Source organism: Myotis yumanensis, unplaced genomic scaffold, assembly GCF_028538775.1.
Source record: "Myotis yumanensis isolate MYYU_CA2020_CCGP unplaced genomic scaffold, mMyoYum1.0.hap1 SCAF_10, whole genome shotgun sequence".
In the NCBI taxonomy this organism is placed as follows: domain Eukaryota; kingdom Metazoa; phylum Chordata; class Mammalia; order Chiroptera; family Vespertilionidae; genus Myotis; species Myotis yumanensis.
This window is the reverse complement of record NW_027223761.1, coordinates 18,944,252-18,965,403: the sequence shown is the minus strand read 5'-3', so window position 1 is coordinate 18,965,403 and position 21,152 is coordinate 18,944,252. Positions and strand designations below refer to the sequence as shown.

Sequence of the window (21,152 nt, the reverse complement as noted above, 5' to 3'; positions counted from 1 at the left end):
TCACCATGCCCTGTTAATCAAAACCCTTCCACGGCTTTCCATTGCTTGGAGGAGAAAGACAAAACTCCTCAAGGTGGCCCAGCCCCAGCCTCCTATTGTAACACAGTCCCTATTGTCCTGTTCCAGCCTTACCCGCTTCCCTTTGGCCTTTGCTTTCCCAAGCTCCAGGCTGCCTCAGGATCTTTGCATGTCCTCTGTCCAGTTTTACTTTCCCCCACCGCCTTCTCATCTTGAAGCTCTCAGAGGGGCTGTCATTTTCTCAGGGAAGTTTTCTTGATTTTCTGGATACATAAATGATAAGGACAAACCCTTATCTTATATGTATCCAGAGCTGGATTCACCAATAGGCAGACTAAGTATGTGTTTTTTATGTCAGGCATTATTGAAACAAAGCCAGTCCTAATTTTTCAAAATATGTTATTTGATTTTTTTTAACATAAAGTAATTTCAAAAAAGTCACAATGGGAAAGAGACAACTTTTTGGGGATTTTATTACTTATTTTTCTATTCTGTTTATTTTAAAATGATTATGGAGGGGGTTGTAATCTTTTCACTCCTTAGAGCCCAAAAGAGTCAGACTCTGAAACTGGCTGTGGATATAACTCTCCTGTGTAATATTTCCCCAGTTGCAGCTTTACTTTGGATGTCACCAATTAGCACATTTTGATGTCATTAGAAATGCATTCACAAGGCTCTCATTCTTTTGAAGGTGGAGGCCTAGGTAGTATTTTAATTGGTTTTTGAACTTAGCACAGGGTCCCCCACACAAGGACAAATGCAACCAATGTTTGTAAGTGGGCAAGTCCCAGGAGCCTGGAGCCCCAGCCCTGGCTGGGACACTAATTGGCTGTGTTCTCTCTCCCCTACCTCTTCCCGCTGAAGTGTACCTGCCTAGTCAGAGTAGCTGGTACCTGAGAAATAGAAAGGTGTCTTACCAGGGAGAGAAAGTAGGAAAGAGAAAAAGCACATGCACATTTTAAAAGAGATAATTTAGTTGAATCTCTAGGTGGCCTTTAGGATCCCAGGGCTAAGGTTAGAATATCTTGGACAGTTATGAATAAAGAATACTTGTACATTCACATTTATTGCTTGGGCCCATTCATCTGTGTCCCCACCATTTTTTATGCTAAAATTAATGGATGTAGTGGGAGAGATTTCATTACAAAGTTCATTGAGATACAAGGTGCAGATAAATTCTCAATGAGTCTTTAATGGTGAATGAGGGTAAGCCGAGTGGAGGCTGGGGTTGCTGTTATGAGAGCAGCCACAAGGGGGCGCTGAGTACTCAGCAATGAGATTCTTGTTTCCAGGGTCTTGACTGTCAACTTTTTCTTATCAATTGAAAGTGCATTTAAAAAAAGATTCATTAGTCTCTTTCTAGTCCATAATTTCCTTTAATAAAACAGAGTTCCAGTTTCTATTTCAGGCGTGTCTTTACAGAATGACATGCGTGAGGAAGAGTCGTGAATAATACTGGGGATGATCCAATGTCTCATTTTTCCTCCTGTACCACACAAACAGAAAATGACAGGAACACTTCCTGTATCAGTGCCATATTATAGTATTGGATGATTACAGTGCAATGTAACCACATTTCAAGAGTGAATACACAGCTCAGAACACTGAGCTGGGTGTAGCGGCCTAGTGCTTGATTGAAGGAGATTGGGGACCCAAGCTGTTGGGGTGAGCTCTCTTTGCTAAAGATTCTTAGCACAGCCTCACAGCTGAAAGATTTGGGGGTGGGCAATTCCAGATGTCAAGGAAACCTAGAGGATGGAGAGGTCTGGCTTACTGGGGTCCCCTTGGGGACTGAGCTTGTGGGGTGTCTGCCCCCAAGGCAAGGCCTGGAAGCCAGTCCTGGGAGTGGGGCTCAGGAAGGTCAAGGCTGAATGCCAGATTGTCTCCACCAGAGGGCAGCATTGCCCAGCAGTCAGAAGCATAGCAGCCACCAGTGAGCCCAGGACATACCTCAGGAGGCAGCTCTGGGCTTCTGTCTGGCAGGGACTGGGGTGCGGGGTGGTGGTGGTGGTGGTGCTGCTGCTGGTGGTGGTCCAGTGCTTATTTTCATCTCCCCAAGCACCCCGAGGCCCTGAGTCGTCATAGCAGTCACCTGCCTCGTGCTTTCTTGGCAATGGCCAGTACCCATACAGAGGCAGCTACGTGACTATCCCATTGGCTGCTATCAAAGGCTTTAGCAGGCCCTAACTGGTTTGGCTCAGTGGATGGAGCATTTGCCTGCAGACTGAGGGGTCCCGGGTTCGATTCCGGTCAAGGGCATGTACCTTGGTTGTGGGCACATCCTCAGTGGGGGGTGTGCAGGAGGCAGCTGATTGATGTTTCTCTCCCATCAATGTTTCTGACTATCCTTCTCCCTTCCTCTCTGTAAAAAAAAATCAATAAAATATGTTTTTAGCCGAAACCGGTTTGGCTCAGTGGATAGAGCGTCGGCCTGCGGACTGAAAGGTCCCAGGTTCGATTCCGGTCAAGGGCATGTACCTTGGTTGCGGGCATATCCCCAGTAGGAGATGTGCAGGCGGCACCTGATCGATGTTTCTGGCTCTCTATCTCTCTCTCTTCCTCTCTGTAAAAAATCAATAAAATATATATATATATATTTTTTAAAAAATATGTTTTTAAAAAAAGCCTCTGGCAGGTAGAGCAGGTACCTTTCATCCCTAAGAAACTAAGATAAAAACTGTCATTAAAAAAGAAGAAAAAGAAAAGAAAGGCTTCACGAATTGTTCAGCATCATCTGTGGTATAAGATTCAGAGCCTGGAACCAGCCAGCCTAGGTTAGAATCCCACTTCTAATACTTAGAAATTAGGGACTTAGACAAATTTCTTTTTTTTTAAGACAAATTTCTTAATGTCTTTGTGCCTCAGGTTCTGCATCTGAAAACTGAAAATTATCATTCCCTTTTACCATGCTCAAACCCTCCACCCCATAGGGTTATCATGGGGACTAAATGAGCTATTGTAAGAGGCAATTTTTTTCTGAACAATTGCCCTGTGCCAGACACAGACCTGTCTTTCCCTCCAGTGTCTCTAGTTCTGACCACTGCTGCTTGTTTTTACCCCCATTTTCTAGTCAATGAAACCAAGGCTTGGAGAGGGACAATAGCAGGACCAGGATGTGAAACCTGATGTTTTCGTTGGTTGACTCTTATAATCATCGCGGAGCATGCTGGTCTTGGAAGTCATCTTTGAGCTATTGATTCCTGTGATTCCGGTGAACCCCAGACCACAGCTCTAGGTGAATTGTTCCTTATTCAAACTCATGGTGCAGACAGGCCATTCATAGTTGGGCTAATGCTGTAGTGCAGGAGTGAACAGGCTCCCTGTGTGGGTGTGTGTGTAGGGGGAGAGGGTGATGGCGATTTCTCTGACGTCCCCCTTCTGGGACGTGCTAGCCCATCCCATTTGCTTGCAGAAGCAACCCAGAGAGTATATCCTGGCTCTCAGGCTCCTGGAATCAAAGTCATGGGTTCAAATCCTCTCCATGTTACTTGTAAGTCACATGCTCCTGAGCCAGTGATATAACTTTCTAAACCTCAGTTTATTCATCTGTAAAATGGGAATTATAACAAGTGGTCTCATGAGAATTTTAGGAGACTTTTTATTTTCATTTTGATGAGAATTACATTGGGGAAAAGCTCTTCAGTGTGGCTTGTGCAGTGCTGATAACCTTGACCTACCAGGGTGGTCAGGGTGTGATAAGCACTGCCTGTTACTAGTAGTTGTGTGTTTATTTAGCAGTCGAGCTGAGGGACATGAGAAAGCACATCCCTCTGGATTCTACCTTGTCACAAAAAAACCCAAGCCTTCCCCTTCATACAGTTCCAGACAAAGGCATCTGTTTCCTAGTGGGCCTCTCCATTCCAGCCCTCCCTCAAAGATGCCTCCAGAGTGAACATCTTAAAGCTTAGATCTGACCCTTTGGCTCAGGGCTGCACAGTAGGGATATATAGGAAACTATATATGTATATATCTTTTCTAGTAGTCACACTACAAAAGTGAAAGAAAAAGGTAAAATTCATTTTAATAATAATTTTATTTACCCCCATATATCCAAAGTATATTTTGACATGTAATCAATAGAAATACAATCAATAAATCCAAATTAACACATGTAAATAGGATAAATCTATCCAATATGCATATAATTAAATTTATTGGGATGACATTAGTCTAGATGGCCATATAGGTTTCAGGTGTGGGTTTCTATATTATAAGATCTGTGTTTTTGCACCGTATGCCCACCACCCAAAGTCAAATCTCCTGTCATCAGATATTAGGACCCCCTTCCCCCTGGCAGCCACCACACTGCTATTTGTATTCACGAGTTTCAGTTTTATGTCCCACATATGAGTGAAATCATATGGTACTTAGCTTTTTCTGACTGACTTATTTCACTTTGCATAATATTCTCAAGGTCCATCCATGTCGTTGCAAATGGCAGTATTTCATCCTTTCTTATGGCTGAGTAGTATTCCATTGTGTATATGTACCACATCTTTATCCAGTCCTCTATCACAGGACACTCTGGTTGTTTCCATGTCTTGGCCACCGTGACTAATGCTGCAATGAACATAGGGGTGCATATATCTTTGTGAATACATGATTTCGAGTTTTTCGGGTATGTTCCCAGGAGAGGGATTGCTGGGTCCTATGGAAATTCTGCTCTTAATTTTTTGAGGAATCGGCAGATGGATTTCCATAATGGTTGTACCAATGCACATTCCCACCAGCAATTAGTGTTTGTTCTATAACCTCTCCAATACTCGTTATTGGTTGCCTTATTGATAATGGCCACTCTAACAGGTGTGAGGTGGCATCTCATTGAAGTTTTGATTTGCATTTCCCTAATCTTCTCATATACCTTTTGGCTGTTCATATGTCTTCTTGGGAGAGGTGTATTTTCAGATCCTCTGCCCACTTTTTGATTGGGTTGTTTGTTTGGTGTTGAGTTTTATGAGTTCTTTATATATTTTGGAAATTAAACCTTTGTTGGAGCTACTGTTTGCAAATATCATCTCCCATCTGGCTGGCTGCCTCTTTGTTTTGTTGTCAGTTTCTTTTGCTGTGCAGAAGCTTTTTAGTTTGATATGGTCCCATTCATTTATTTTTGCCTTTATTTCCCTTGCCTTTGGGGTCAAGTTAATAAAATGTTCTCTACAACCAAGGTCCGTAAGTTTGGTATCTATATTTTCTTCTATGTAACTTATTGTTTTGGGACTTATATTTAGGTCTTTGATCTATTTTGAATTAACCTTTGTACATGGGGACAAAGTATAATCCAGTTTCATTCATTTGCATATGGCTTTCCAGTTTTCCCAGCATCGTTCGTTGAAGAGACGATCTTTACTCCATTGTGTGTTTCTGGCTCCTTTATAAAAAATTATCTGTCCATATACATGTGGTTTTATAGCTGGGCTCTCTATTCAGTTTAATTCATCTGTGTGTCTGTTTCTCTGCCAATACCATGTTGTTTTGATTATCTTAGCTCTGTAATATAATTTAGAGTTAGGTAGCATGATACCTCCAGCTTTGCTCTTTTTTTCTCAGGATTGCTTGGCTATTAATGATCTTTTGTGGTTCCATACAAATGTGATGATTTCTTATTCTATTTTTTTTTTTAAAAATGATATTGGGATTTTGATGTGGATTGCATTAAATCTGTATATTGCTTTGGGTAATATGGCCATTTTAACTATGTTGATTTTTTCCAATCTATGAACACAGGATATTTTTCCATTTTTGTTGTGCCCTTTTCAATCTCTTTTAATAATGCTTTGTAATTTTCAATATATAGGTCTTTCATGCTCTTTGTTAAGTTTATTCCTAAGTATTTTATTTTATTTTTTTTGCAATTGCAAAGGAATTGTTTTCCCCCCATTTCTTTTTCTGAAGTTTTGTTGTTAGTATACAGAAGGCAATGTCCATGTGACATCCCCTCCATGGTGAGAACTTTACCTCTACTGTCTTGTCGAATCCTCCTATGAACCCCATAAGATAGATACTATAATGACTCCCATTATACAGATGAGAAAGCTAAGGCTTGAAATGATTGGGCTCATTGCCATGGCAACGTGACTTGTGAGTGGTAGCCCTGTGCTCTGAACCACTCTGCTCTGTTGAAGGTCATACTTTTGAATGAGCAGTGATGCCCCCAGTTGGAATGGGAATGGGCTGCCAGGCTCAGGAGTGAGCATCTGGTCAGTAGAATTATTCAAGAGACCCCCAGGTGACCCTGAGGCTGGGGGGCATTAGAGGAGATTTCTGTGCTGGGCTGGAGTGAGGAGGCAGGTTGACAATGCTCTTTGCAGTTGTGAGGGTCTAGGATAGCAGTTCTCAACCTGTGGGTTGCGATCCCTTTGGCGGTTGAACGACCCTTTCACAGGGGTCGCCTAAGACCATCCTGCATATCAGATATTTACATTACGATTCATAACAGTAGCAACATTACGGTTATGAAGTAGCAACGAAAATAATTTTATGGTTGGGTCACAACATGAGGAACTGTATTTAAAGGGCCAGAAGGTTGAGAACTACTGGTCTAGGATGTGGTCCCACTCCGGGGGAGGGTGTGCTCTGTGCAGCCTGGACAGCGCAGTGTGTCTCTAGTACCTGCTCCGGCCCCAGGTGGAGGCCGTGGCTTCCTCCCTCAGCAGTGCAGGGCTGGCTTTCCCCAAGCTCCTGTGGCCCGGGACAGCTTCTGTGCCAATTGCGTTGGTCTTCTCCCCTGGAGGGCCCAGACTCACATCCTCCCATTGTCAGCACTGATACAGTACCTCATTAATTTAGACTCACTCTGAAGGCTCACTGTAAATATTTTTGGAAACACCATGTTGCTCTCTGAAGGCTGGTAGGGCAGGGTGTGAGTGGGGCCAGGATCCTGTCTGCCTCTTCCTGACCTCCTTCCGGCCTCTGCTCGGTTTCCTGTCCTGGTGGCCTCCTGCCGAAGCCGCTCCTCCCAGCCTAACAAAGGCCAGAGCTCCACAGAGAATGGCTTCCTCTGGTCTGGCCTCTGGGGATGGGATGGGAAGACATAGTGGTGCAGGCGACAGAGTGCTCGATCGGATGGGGACACCTGCAGGGATTCCCTTTCCCTCCTTCAGCCTCACTTTCCAGTAAAGTCAGTTGTGGAACAGATGGGTGGCTGCGACCTTTAATGCGCGCAAATGCCACCCTGCTGGCTGTCCTGTCCTCCCCCCCACTGAAGGGCTGTCACTTTGCAAGGACTCTGTTTATCTAGCCCACTCCATGTATTAAATAATCATGAACTCATCTCAGTTTGGATTCATCACAGGCACCATGAGCAGCATGGAGTAACCAGCATCTCCACATCCAGGTGTGAAAATCCAAGCTGGGAAATCAAGCTGGAGATCCAAGTGGGCACTGACATTTAGAGGGTGTGAGCTCACTAGGGGGTGGCAGAATGGGCCATTTCAAAAAGGTTTTATGAAATGCTGATGCTGGCCCATTGCTCCCCCACCCCCTTACTCTCCGACCTCAGCTTGGGAGTCAATGGTCTCAGTGAACTTCAGGAATCTTTCCTGTTCTAAGTCATAGGAAACTAGCCCCATCCTGAAGAAAGCTCTGCCTGCTTCTGAGGGTACAGAGATCTGGTCCTGCTGCCTGCAGCCACGTGGTCCCACGCATTTCTTATAGGTCTATTGTGTACACGGTGCTGTGCTAATAGGGTGGGGGTGGGGAATGGTGAGTGAGGGCATGAGAGGGGTACATCCCAGACTCCCGTGGTTCACAGTCCAACAAACAACGGGTTAGATGGGGCTGAGGCCGTGCGGAGAGAACGGATCCGGTCCGATCCTACCATCACCGACCTGCTCCCCCGAGAGTCCATTTGCCTCCCTCTTTTGACCTTTTCAGTAAGAAATCCACTTCTCCAACCACTTCTGGGAGCCACTGCCACAGTTCCCAGAATAACATCAAGCTAGCCCTGCTGTCAATGTCCTCATGTACAGATAGGGAAACTGAGGCTCAGAGAAGGACCTGACTAGGGTGACACAGCAAAGCTAGGATGCTAGTGACTCCCAAGGAGTCCCCATCCCGGTGGTCTACTCCGTCTGCAGCGCCCCCTTGCCTTTGATTGTCTGTGTCTTTATCCAGTTTAACGTTCTGTCACTGAGTTCAAGGCTTTTACTATTTTGTCTCTTCTCCACCTCTGGAATGGTCGTGCAGATCAGGGCCATGGTCTGAATTGCTCACACAATTCATTCTGCGTGTGCCCAGTGCCTCCAAAGGGATCTGACCCATAGTAGCTGCTCAATAAACATTTGCTCATTGAATGGATTAGTAGCCAAGAGGGAATTGGCTCCTAGGCCAGCGTTTCTCCGCATTTGCTGTCTGCAGAGCTCAGGGAGGTCTCGGAGCTGGGAGGATGGATGGCCTGGGAGTTTGGAGCACCAAATGGCGGGGTTTGGGGGGGACGGGTAGTGGGGAGGGGAGAAGGAGCTGCGGAGGGGGGTCTGCTTTAATTGTCAGAAGGCAGCTGGCCATTTGTTTTTGGTCAGATAAGCTGCCAAAATAGGACTTGTGAGTGTGTGAGTGTGTGAGGCTGGGCTGGGGCGGGGAGCGGAATCCCAGAGTGGGCTGGGCTGCCCCTGTTCCCGGGGGCCTCCCTCCCCTTTCCCTCTGATAGCTCTGCCAGCTGTTAGGGACACAGCTGCCTCTTGGGGAGGGAGAAAAGGGCCCTGTTGCCCTGGGTGAGTTCTGAAGCTTCGGAGTTCAAAGCAAACCTGAGGAGTGAGGGGGCTGGAGCGGGGAGCAGGGAGGGAGGAGGTGAGAAGTCAGCGAGGGGCAGGGAAAAGCAGGCTTCCTCTTTGAAGCCCTCCACCCAGAGCGTGGGGCAAGGCCTGGCGCAGTTCCTGCGTTTCCCCCTCGTCCCAGGCCCTTAGAGAGATCCAATTAACCACCCTTTCCTGTCTTCCAAGGAGGATGTTTATCCAGATCCCGGGCCTACCACACACTTGCTACGTAAATAGTGCACCCAAAGCACACACAGGCCCCAGGCACACACAAGTCCCGTATGCTCACAGGGGACCCCACGACACACACCAGCCCCACACACACATGTGCACAACCACACAGCCAGGGCACAGGGCCAAGCTGGTCTCTGCTCTCCAGGCCAGGAACCCACCTGGGGGTGGGGTGGGTGGAGGACGGCTATTGACTCAAGGACTCCAGAGGTCCCCCAGCAGCCTGGACTCTTCTCTATGGCCGACCTGGGGGCCGTCCATCTCAGGCTCATCATAATATCCTGAGAAATCACCCAGGAGAGACGAAGTCCTCCAGACAACCCGTTCGGCCTCTCCAGGACAGGCCAGCCCGGGGACACGGCCTTAGCTGCTGGCTTGCCAGGGGCTCAGGCTAGATTATTCCGTGTCAATTTAACAAAAGAAGGTGCCCTTGTTAATGAAGGAGAACAGCTCCAGGTGAAGACCAGCCTCTCCCATCCCTTTCCTGAGTGGGTTCTTATGGCTACAATTTACCAGGCACCAAATTGAGGGGGCACAGGAGTGAAAAGCAGGTCCTGCCTATGTACTCTCTCTCCCTGTGAGGGCTTCCTTCTGTGCCGTGGGGGCATGTATGGTCTGGTCCTATTTTCTGTGTTGGATGGGCAGGGACCTTGGGTGTCAGGTGGGGTGAGGAGGGAGGTGGGCTCATTCTGGTCATCTCTGCCACTGCAGGGCCCATCTGGCTCCAGCTGGCTCTCAGTTGGAAGCCAGGTCTTATCAACACTCCACCCGCTCTGGCCCCAATCAGCGGCCCCCGCCCAGCCTTGGCCCCCCATTTCCTCTCATTTCAACCAGTCTGATTCCCTTGGTGAGATTAATTGCTTCTTACCCGCTGTGAGGCAGAGAGCCCGAGGCCAGGGGATTAAAGTGATGAATGCCTACCCTCTCCCACGGGCTCTCTATCTGACTCAGGATCCAAATGGGAACAGCTGGGAGGAGGGGCCTGATTTTGGGGCCACGTGAACTCACTTGCACCCCTCCCTCTATGTTCCCAGCTGCAAAGGACAGGGGTACCTGCACCTTTCTGGGAGAAGCAGAGATCTGGATTCACTGGGGGTCCTGAACTTGGCCTTTATCCTGGAATGTCCTGAGCAGTCATTTTTATTGTAACAGGAACATCAGCTGTAAGCTGAGTTGAGCCAAACAGGTTGCAGCACAACGCTACTGTCCCTTCTGATAGGTCAAGGTTGATGAAGGTTAATTGGTGCCACCCAAGCTTGCTGTTGGGTTACAACGACAATCATTCTGCCACCCACACAGGCTTCTATTAGACAGACGTGCAGGAGAAAGCAGGCACCAGGCAGTTAGTTCGCTGGGTACTGTGAGAGCTGGGAAGCCCGAGCTTGGGTCCTATTGGGTGTCCTGAGCACTATTTTGCAGACTGCTAAGATGTCACCTCTCCGGCTGGCATCAGGTGACCAGGAGTCCTCTTTGGGAATGACTGGGCACGGCACTATTTCTGGATCAAGATATGTTGCCCACCCCGAGGGTTTAGTGTAGACTGTTTCCTGGCAGGATTCATATACGCTGTTCAATCAAGAGTGGGGAGTCTCTCTGAAATACTTTAGCCAATCTATTTTAAATTTTCCCCAAGAAGGCTTATTTCAAAGTAAATGCCATGTATCCTAGCACCGTTGTACATTTCTATAATGCTCAACAGATGACAAGTGCCTCAATTTAAAGAGGGTTGGAGTTTTTCCCTAGGGATCATAGTGGGTTCGTCTATGGACTCAAGGCAGCTTTGGGTCAAATTCTGATCCTGACCATTACTAGCTGGATGACCTTGGGCAAGTTATTTCACCTCCCCATGCCTCAGTTTCCTCATCTGCAGAACGAAGTACCGATTTCCTAAAGTTGTCTTGCCGATTAAAAGAGATAACAAATACACAGAAAATAGAAAATGTTTAGAAGAATTCCTAGCACATAGTAGGGACTCAATGTGTAACCCTCAGGAGAAACACCAAGGTATTCTCTTGTGCACATTGCCTTTAGGTAAAGGTCACCCAAGACCCTCAGGATCTTTCTTATTCTCTCCAGCCTCTTCTCCTGCATCTCCCCATTGCACTCTAAGGCTTTGGCTGTGTTTATTTTCATTTTTTTAAAAAAAATCTTTGCATTTTATGTTTCTTCCTCTTGGTCTATGCTCCCTATTTTTCTCCCACCTTCTATTCTTGGCAAGCCCCGGTTCAAAGAACAGGAGCCCAAGGGCATGTTTTCCTGTCCTGCCCTATCTTTCTAAAAATGGTTTTACTTTCCAAAATTTAGGATATTTCTCATAAAATCCAGAACTTGAAGTTATGTTGAAAAACCAGAAGGCATGGAAATGCTGGCAACCAGAGACAGAGCTGAGGCAGCCTCCTTTTGATGGAGTGTGCTGGTTCCGGTTTGCCGAAGTCTCCATCACTCCATATTGTCTCAAACTGGCTGTTTACCCATATACGTTCTTAGCCTGATCCTTGTGGGTACTTGAGTTAGGGGGCTTTCTGAACAAACCTCCCTGAAGACAATGAATTCCAGTTTTGTAAACCCTTTGCATTGGATGTGGGTAAGCCTCAGCTCCTGATTTCGCATCACTTCACCCCTGCCCAACTTTAGGTGGCCTCCTCCACTCTAGGGGGGTGGGTATTGTTTTACCTTATCTTGTGCACCCTTCCCTCCTGCCTGCCCAGAGGTCCTGGAGAGGTGGGCAGGACAAGATGAGTTTCTATAGGTCTGTGCCCTTTGCATCTGTTCCGGGCTGCTCCTTTCTCTGCCTCCTCCTCTAGCTGTAACACCCAGTCCCTGGCCTTACAGAAGCTCCTTGTCCATGTAGGGCATAAGAACCCCAGAACTGAAATGCAGCCATGCTCTCATTGCATAGGACCTCATACACTCATTCCTCTTCCTGTGGACTCCCTTTGTCATTCTCTCTCTGATTCACCCATTTGCTTATTCACTCAACAACCATCTAGTGATCACTTACTACATGCCAGGCACTGTGTTAGGTGCTTGGAGAAGAAGAAAAGCAAACAGCAAAACCAGGACAAAAGTCATCCTGTGACCTTGGGCAAAAAATAGTTACCTTGTTAGGCCTCAGTTTCCCCGCAGGTTTAATAACTTGATTCGATATTCTTTTGTCTGGGGTTTCTTCCATCCTGTGACTCTGTCCTGACTCTAAAACTTCCGATGCCATCTGCAAATTGCTATCTGCTGACAGCTTATGAATTACAGAGAAATCTCCCTGTACCTGCGTCTGTAAGATATAAAAGTTCCCAGAGAGAGGGTTAAAGCGGAAGGGTAAAGGAGAGTGACGTGAGTGAGAAAAGTACAGGGAAGTCTGGTCTGGGAGAGGGCAGGGCGGGCAGGAGTGGAGGGAGGGTGGGACAGACCCAAAGGGCTTGCCAGATGCTCAAAATCTCACACCCTCCTCGTCCCCAACCCACCCTGGCTCCAGCTAGGGCTAGATTTCAATCTGCATAATTTGCCCCATTTAGAGAAGGTGGGAGGGGGTGAGAACAGGAGGGTGGTGAGGACTGGGGGGTGGGGGTTGGGGGGTGGGGGGGGGGGCGTTGCGAAGATCAGAGGAAACCAGAGGGATAGAGGCGGGACCAGGAGGAGAGTGGGCTGCAAGCCACAGATAACATTCTGCCCAGCACAGCAGGGGTCAATTTGGTTCACTTGCCCAGTGACAAGAAGGAAAAAAAAAAAGTGGGCTGTAACCTAAGGATCTTAAGACTCGCAAGTGAGGGGTTGGTTTGGAGGTGGGAGGAGGGAGCGAGGAGTCGAGGAGGAGACGGACTCGGGAGGGTGCAGGAAACTCTTTGGGGCTGGGGCCAGGCAGGAGAGGGTGGGGAAGTCTGTGGGCGCCGTCATCCTCCAGGGTCCGGTCCAGAGGCAGCTTCTCCCGCTGTTGGGACAGGCTCTGGACACCTTCGGCTCTTCTTGCCTGTTTTCCAAGGCGCAAGCCAGAAGCTCGGGCGCTTGCTTGCTGAGCTGGTGACACAGGACACGGCCACAGAGCTGGTTCCCTCCGGGACCCCCTGCCTGCCTGCTCTCTGCCCGGCAGCATGGAGGAAAGTAGTGAATATGACAATGACTATGGGGCAGACAACCTGCCTGGGTGTGTGTACACGGACTGGAAGTCCTCGGGGGCCCTCATCCCTGCCATCTACCTGCTGGTCTTCCTCCTGGGCACCACGGGCAACGCCCTGGTGCTCTGGACCGTGTTCCGGAGCAGCCGGGAGAAGAGGCGCTCGGCTGACATCTTCATCTCCAGCCTGGCCGTGGCCGACCTGACGTTCGTGGTGACCCTGCCGCTGTGGGCCACCTACACCTACCGGGACTACGACTGGCCCTTCGGCACCTTTGCCTGTAAGCTCAGCAGCTATGTCATCTTCGTCAACATGTACGCCAGCGTCTTCTGCCTCACCGGCCTCAGCTTCGACCGCTACCTGGCCATCGTGAGGCCGGTGGCCAACGCCCGGCTGCGGCTGCGGGTCAGCGGGGCCGCGGCCACCGCGGCGCTCTGGGTGCTGGCCGCGCTCCTGGCCACGCCGGCCATGGTGTTGCGCGCCACGGCCGAGGTGCCTTCCGGCCCGGACAATGTCACGAAGGTGGAGTGCTACATGGACTACTCCATGGTGGCCACCCTCAGCTCCGAGTGGGCCTGGGAGCTGGGCCTGGGGGTCACGTCCACGGCGCTGGGCTTCGTGGTGCCCTTCACCATCATGCTGACCTGCTACTTCTTCATCGCGCAGACCATCGCGGGCCACTTCCGCAAGGAGCGCATCGAGGGCCTGCGCAAGCGGCGCCGGCTGCTGAGCATCATCGTGGTGCTGGTGGTGACCTTCGCGCTCTGCTGGATGCCCTACCACCTGGTGAAGACGCTCTACACGCTGGGCAACCTGCTGCACTGGCCCTGCGGCTTCGACCTCTTCCTCATGAACGTCTACCCCTACTGCACCTGCATCAGCTACGTCAACAGCTGCCTCAACCCCTTCCTCTACGCCTTCTTCGACCCCCGCTTCCGCCAGGCCTGCACCTCCATGCTCTGCTGCGGCCACAGCAGGTGTGGGGGCGCCTCCCACAGCAGCAGTGGGGAGAAGTCGGCCAGCTACTCCTCCGGGCACAGCCAGGGGCTCGGCCCCAACACCGGGCAGGGCGGAGAGCAGACCCAGGAGAAATCCATCCCCTACAGCCAAGAGACCCTTGTGGTTGACTAGGGCTGGGACCCCAGAGAAGCCTGGTGCCCTCTGTACGCCCCAGCCCTCGCCCTTGCTCTCTGAAAGTCAGGTAGCTCGAGGGCACTTTTGCTCTTGCACTGGATGCCATCCTGGCTCCCTGCCTCCCGCCTTCCTCTTGCACTCCTTTCTCCTTTAGTTTTTGGTCAGAGGTTGCGGTGTGATGGAAGGAGACTGAGCCCTGCAGATCTGAGCTCGGCCACTCAACATCTGTGAGACTGACTCTGCACCAGTCTCTTAACTTCTCCGAGCCTCAGTTTCTCCATTTGTGTATGTATAATGAGGGAAGTCATACGGGCACTGAAATGATGGGTGTGTCTGGCTCAGTAAAAGTTGGTGTCTTCGCCCTTCCCCCCTCATCTTTCATTCTGGGATCTCAGCTCTTTTTTCTCCTTCCTTTCTGTTTAGTTTTCTCTACCCTCTCCCTCCCTTTGTTTTTCCCTCTATCTCTATAATTTTTTCCCCTCTGAATCCTTAGCTCTGGCTCCCGCCCCTCTCCCATAGCTCACTCCTCCCCTCAATCCATTCTTCTTCCTCTTTTTACCTCCTTGTTGTGAGGGGCTCCTAAGGGTTAAGAATCCCAAAGCTTGTAAACACTCTTTATCCTGTTCTCTGAGAAAGCCAAGGGAATGGGCTGGGGCGGGAGCGGGCTGGGTGTCAGGGACAAGTTAGCACTAGCACTCCAGTCTGCAGGAGCTCCAAAACTTTCCCCCAAATCACATCAGAGTGCTGTGATTTCAGGCACCTCTGGGGGCTCCCTTCCTGCAGCCCATCCGTGATGCCAACCAGACATGCTTCCTGCAGTTTTCCTGGGACGCTGTCATTCATCCTCTCATCTCTGCGGGAACTGAAGGGCAGTGGGTTCACAAGCAACGGGCTCCTTGGATTTCTCCTGTGAATGGGGGGTTGGGAAGGGACAGGGAGAAAAAGGAGAGTCAGCATTTGGTCTATATGTGACTTGGCTTCTCTCCCACAATCTTGCCCCCCCCCCCCCGCAACCTCCTTCAGAGCTGAGCTTACCCCACCCCACCCATCACCCCAGGATGTGTTTCTTGGGCACTGGTGCTACTCCGTGCCAAGAGTCAGCTTTGGATGTGGTGGAGATGCTTGCCTTGTGTGTGTATATGTATATATAATGTAAGCCTGGGTAAACATAGCATGACAGCAGTGTGCCTGTGTCACTTGTCACTTGGATGAACCCCCTCCCCCATCTCTATTCTTCACATAGTATGTTTGAGAGAAGAAGGGGCATATTGAGGCAATATAGAATAAAAGGGAGCCCACCCCCACTGGATTTGGGGGCTCTGACGGCTGGTCCGTGCTTTAAGAGAGAAGCCTGTGTTTGTGTTTGCTCCTGGCTTCCTGTAGGGGCATCCCTCCCCAGAGCTGCTGACACTGAGGCTTGGGGACGAACTATGGTCCCATGTGCTGGGTCCCCAGACCTTCCCTAGTTCCATGAGGGAACCAGGAGGCTGGTGGAAAGCTTCCCTGGGCCCCATACTAACGCCTTCTCACCTTGCTTTGAGTTTATGGGCATTTCCTTCAGCACCCTCCCTTTTTCCAGGGTCTGTGACCCTCTTCCTAAGGGGGGGACATCTGCTTGCCATGGGGTGAAGAGCTCTGTGGGTTTTTCTCACTCCACCATCAGGATCGGACCCTTTGGCTTCTCTTGCTTGATTGGGGGCTGAGAGCAGTGCCTGGAGCAGGGCTGACAGCATGAGTCCACACATCCAGAGAGACCTTGAGGGCAGCATTGATGGTCCGGCCTTTGTGAGCTGGGGGCAGGGTGTGTATGTTCCGGGTTTTGTCTTTGGAGGATTCTAGTTGTGAAGGACAAGACATCAGCCACGGAGGCAGGAAGAGCCCAGCTTGGTGTAAATGGACATCTTGGTCATTGCTGGGATGAGGCCAGCTCTGGGAGTGGAAGGAGGAGGAGAAGGAGAATAGAGAGACTCAGCTTAGTAATCTCCCCGTCACAAGCCAGCATCTTCCACAGACTTACTTTCTCAGCCCAGGACTGTCCTCAAAGCATCCAACCAAGGGTAAAAGAAGCTTCTAGAAGGGAAGAGGGTGTGCCCTTCAGAGACCCTCTTGGGGACTTGCAGAGACCTCCCGCCTGGAACTCATCAGTGGTCCTGGATAGAGGGTGGAAGAGGCTGCCTGCAGTGTCCCTCCCTTGTACGCAATCTGCCCCTTCTTGGAATGTCTATGCTATTTTCTGACCCTGTTGGTCACTGTGGTTCATCAAATAAATCTGTTTTGTGTAACTATTATGTTCAAAGACCCTTCTCACACAAGTGTCTTAGGATGCCAAAAAGACCCCCAATTTACAGATGTTACAGTGGGAGGTGGTATGAACCCAGCCAAGAGAGAATAAGAAGGGAAGTGGAAGCTAAAAGGACTAAAGTGGGAAACTGGAAAGGACATGGGGAAGCTGCAAGAAGATGGAGGAAATAGACCCCAGGGAAGCAAAGCTTTCAGGATGAGACCAGGGGGAAGGCAAAGGAAATAAAGGGATGGGGAGCAGCTAAGTTTTTGTGTTTGGAAAAGCCTAGAACAAATGGGCACACATTTTGGAGACTGGAGCACAGATCTGAGGGAAAATATTAACATTTCTTCCTGTGAAGGTAGACTTATTATTTATTCACTAGAGGCCCACCCCCGATCAGGGCCGGGTGCGGGGAAGGACCGCAAGCGGTTGGTGGGTCAACCTCACTCCCTGGTGGAACTTTCGGTCGAACTCCCAGTAGAGGAGCAATTTGCATTTTAACCTTTTATTATATAGGATTAATTGATCCCTTTATTCATCTATCATCCCCTATTGACTCATTCATTCATTATCACATGAGCATCCATTCAGTTACACCAGAAGTTCCAATGCTTGTTCTCCAACCAGAGTCACTCTGGATGGTTTTGTAAACACTCATGCTTTTTGTCACCCAGACCAATGAATTCAAATCTCCTGGACTTACCCCACAGTTTATAATTACTAAAAATTCCTCAAATGATTTTGGGGGAGGACACGTTTGGATATGTTTCCATCTACATAGATTCTGTCCAAATTAACATGGTCACAAAAAGACTAGAGTGTCAGAGGCAGAGGCAACCGGGCTCTGGACGGCTATGGAATTGGGGGAGGACAGGGCTGGAATGAAGATGTGTTCACTATCTTCCACAAAGACCTCTGCTACTAAGAATGTTTGCAGATAACACAGACGCAGGCCCTGTGGTAGAACGGGTAGGAACATGAGAGGTCACATTTACTGCATTTACCACAGCACTCACATTTTCCAAGCATTATCTCACTTAATCCTTGCAATTCTCTGCCAGGGACATTTTCACCTCATTTTGTTGATAAGGATGCTGAGGATCAGAGAGCTTAGTTAGGTCCTTTGACCAAGATTACACAGCGAGTTCATCGGAGAGCCAGGCTAGAACCAGCCACGTCTAACACCAAAGCTCATGCACTGTTCCTCCCAAAGTACAAATGAGGCTGTTCCAGGTGGGTAGGATGGAAAGTGGGGTGTCATCTGTAAGGTGCCTGCCACAGGTGGATCATACGTGGAGAGTGCTCCAGGAGTGGGTGGATGGGGAAGGATGGAGATGGGACAGGGAGGGTGGACGATGCACAAGAGAGAGGGAGAAAGAGAGAGGAGGGGGAAGGGGAGGGAAAAGAAACAGATGGAGACAGAGACAGCAGAAAGGAGAGACAGAGACAAAGAGAAATAGAGACAGAGCATGCGGAGGTAGGTGGAAAGCAGAAATTGGGAGGCAGGGAGGAGTTGGAAGACAGGGTATCAGTGCTTGTTTTCAGTCTTCTGAAACACACCAGGGAAAACGCTGTGGGAATTTACAACTGTAACAACAACCTAGTCACACAATTTTGTTACAGATGCTGAAAAAGCCTCACCAACTCTCTAGGGAAATTTGAGGTAAGCTACCCCCCAAATTGTAAGATTATAGAGCACTTAATAATTCACTTGTTCACACATTTCTTCACTCACTCACTCACTCACTCACTCACTCACCTGTTTCTTCAGCAAGTTCTTATTTATTACTTAGGTGCCAAGGAACATGCTGGGCACAGGATCAAACGGTGAACAGGACCCTGTGGCTGCCAGTCTGGTGGTGGAAACAGACAGTTGAATGGGTGATTATACTGGAGTATGGTATGAAGAAGGGGAATGTAGAAGTGTGTGGAGGGCCTTATCTAAACAATGGAATGAGTCTGGGCGGGTGTCAGGGGAGACTTTAGATACACGATGGATGCCAGGAGGCTGCTCTTGCAGGGTGAGGGTGAGCGATGCATGGAGAAACCACTCCTTGCAGAGTAAATACCCACATATAAGAGAGCATGCAGCCCCTCTGAAGAGCTGGAAAGAGAGCTCATCTGGTTCTCACCCCAACCCTACCTCAGCTCTGGGAGGTGAGCCAGGCAGAGGCATGGGAAAAAGCTTGCCCAGGTCTCAGGGTGTGGATGACAAGCAGATTGGGGCTGGGACTAAAATCTGGGTCTCTAAACAATGTAGGGGAGCCAGAGATTTATTTTGTGGCTTCTAGTTTTTCTCCCCCCTGGGCTTGAGCTACCTTTCTCTAAGATATCTGTCAGGGTCTCCTAAAGAGGCTCTCTCACGCTGGGCCTGTTGGAAAAAGATGCTAAAAAGGGGTAGATGGATCCCGTGGGAAGACCACCCTGAAACTAGAATGACACTCAGCATAATAGGATCTTGCTATGATTATACTGCCATCTCAGCGGGTACCACTCTGTCTGAACTCCAGGGTGTTTGAAGCTAGCAAGGCCTGATTCATTGGTGCAGCTCTTTTCACTTATTGCCCAAAATGCTTGTAAAGTTGCTATGAGCAATGTTAGAGTCACAAAGACATGACTCAGAACTTAAAATTAAGTGCACAAGAAAGGAGATTTGGAGATGTTGGGCCGATACTAGAAGTTTCAATTTGTAGTTTGAATGTTAGAGCATCAAGCAATATTCATTGATTTATTCATTCAACAGACCTACGATGTGTCTGGGACTCTTAGAAGCTGAGGATACAGAGGTGGACCAGACATGATCTCTGTCTTCATGGAGCAACTTGAAGAACCTTCTAGCCTTACCTGCCCATTCAATAAATGGATAAATTAAGGCCCACGGAGGAGGACTGATCTATACAGGTCTTATGGTGGAAAGATGGCAGAGGTGGGACTAGAACTTAGGCTTCTCACTGCCAGGCAAGAGCATGTTCCATGTTTCCAGGCTTAGAAAAGAGGAAGGGTCTTTTACTGAGGCTATGAAGAACAAGTGGAGAGGGTCAAAGCAATGATGGATCACTAACTGGGGAGTGGGTGGGCACAAAGGTGCTGGGAGATGGTTAGCCATAGTTTTGTTAATACACCTTTTATTTTAGAAGAGTTGTAGTTTTAAGAAGCATGAGTACAGAGAGTTCCATATATTCCACATCCATCGAACATTAGTAGGACATACTTGTCACAATTAATGAACCAATATTGACATATAGGATGTCCCCCCAAAATGTATACACCACTAAAAGCTGATAGTCCAATGGACATTTCTTTTCAGATTTAACCCATTGGAATGAATAATTATCCGAAGTGTGTATACATTTTTTGGGACACCCTATATTACTACTAACTGCCCATACATTATTCAGCCTTCCTTCCTTTTTTACCTATGTCCTTTTTCTGTTTTAGGATCCTATCCAGGAGACCTCATTGTATTTAGTCATTTTGTCTCCTTAGGCTCCTCCACACTAGGACCGTTTCTCAGACTTTGTTTTTGTTGGCCCTGACAATTTTGAGAAGCACATGTCCGGAATTTTGTTCTGTGTACTTTTTAAAACAAATATTTTTTATTTCCATGTACCAGGCATATGCTAGATGATAAGGAGAGAGCAATAAATAACAGACAAGTGATTCCTGCTCTCTGGCAGTTTAACAATGAGTAGTAAAGTGTAGTAGCATCATTGCAGGAAGCACAGCGTGCCATGGAGGCACCCACCCGTCTTCTGCTGTGCAATGATGAGTGATCACAGATGGGTCAATGCACTGGCTGAAAACATAGGTCACCTGCAGCTCCACCTGGGTTCAAATGTGGCATTTTCTCCCACCTCCAAAGTATTTCTGGCCTGAATGACTGGAAACCTGGGGACAGAGACAAAAGCATATTGTATTCAGTGGGCTTCTTACCCTATATTGTTCTGTACTTTATTATTTAGTCCTGTGACACATTTCTTGCCTACTCAAGGATGCCTCCTATATAGACAGAGGATAATGGGAAGTGGATTCCCCAAATCTGCTTGAACTACTCTACACAGTCAGCACCCTTCTTGTCTTCTACTTCAGTGGGAACATATTTCTAGAAGAGCCCTTTTTGGCTGCAATGTAATGGCTCTGTGTGCTCATCTGTTTCCTCTGCTCTATGGGCAGCTCCTCTAGAGTAGGAGCTGTGTTTACGCATCTTTGTACTCCTGGTGCCTGGAATGGGGCAGGTTGCTCAAACGGTGTTTGCTTAAATGATTGAACAGCTGGATAAAGAAAGTTAAGGAGGAAAGGTGAAAAGCACTGATTTTTGCTTAAAGTACACAAATTGATTGCTTTTAAAAGAGTCCAGAAAGATAAGGTAAAGGCCCTGGCAGGTTTGGCTTAGTGGATAGAGCGTCGGCCTGCGGACTCAGGGGTCATGGGTTCGATTCTGGCCAGGGGTGTGTACCTTGGTTGCGGGCACGTGCCCAGTGGTGAGTGTGCAGGAGGCGGCTGATCGATGTTTCTGGCTCTCTGTCCCTCTCCCTTCCTCTCTGTGAAAAATCAATAAAATATATTAAAAAAAATTTTTTTTTTTAAAAAGAGATAAGGTAAAGATTGGTGATGCACTGAGGTTGG

General features: G+C 48.5%; 1 protein-coding gene and 1 long non-coding RNA gene across 2 annotated transcripts in view; both read left to right on the top strand.

The window, feature by feature from the left end:
• Nucleotides 1-19,554, top strand: part of LOC139017941 (uncharacterized) — a 37,519-nt gene extending 17,965 nt beyond the window's left edge. The window contains exons 3-5 of the long non-coding RNA XR_011472888.1: nt 18,150-18,189; nt 18,320-18,407; nt 19,270-19,554. This is a non-coding gene — a long non-coding RNA (uncharacterized lncRNA). The remainder of the gene's footprint in view (nt 1-18,149; nt 18,190-18,319; nt 18,408-19,269) is intronic.
• APLNR (apelin receptor) lies at nt 12,875-16,524 on the top strand. Its single transcript, XM_070426554.1, has one exon. It carries the CDS (start codon nt 13,085-13,087, stop codon nt 14,237-14,239), a length of 1,155 nt encoding a protein of 384 aa, XP_070282655.1. The 5' UTR covers nt 12,875-13,084; the 3' UTR covers nt 14,240-16,524.
• Nucleotides 19,555-21,152: the final 1,598 nt, after the last annotated feature.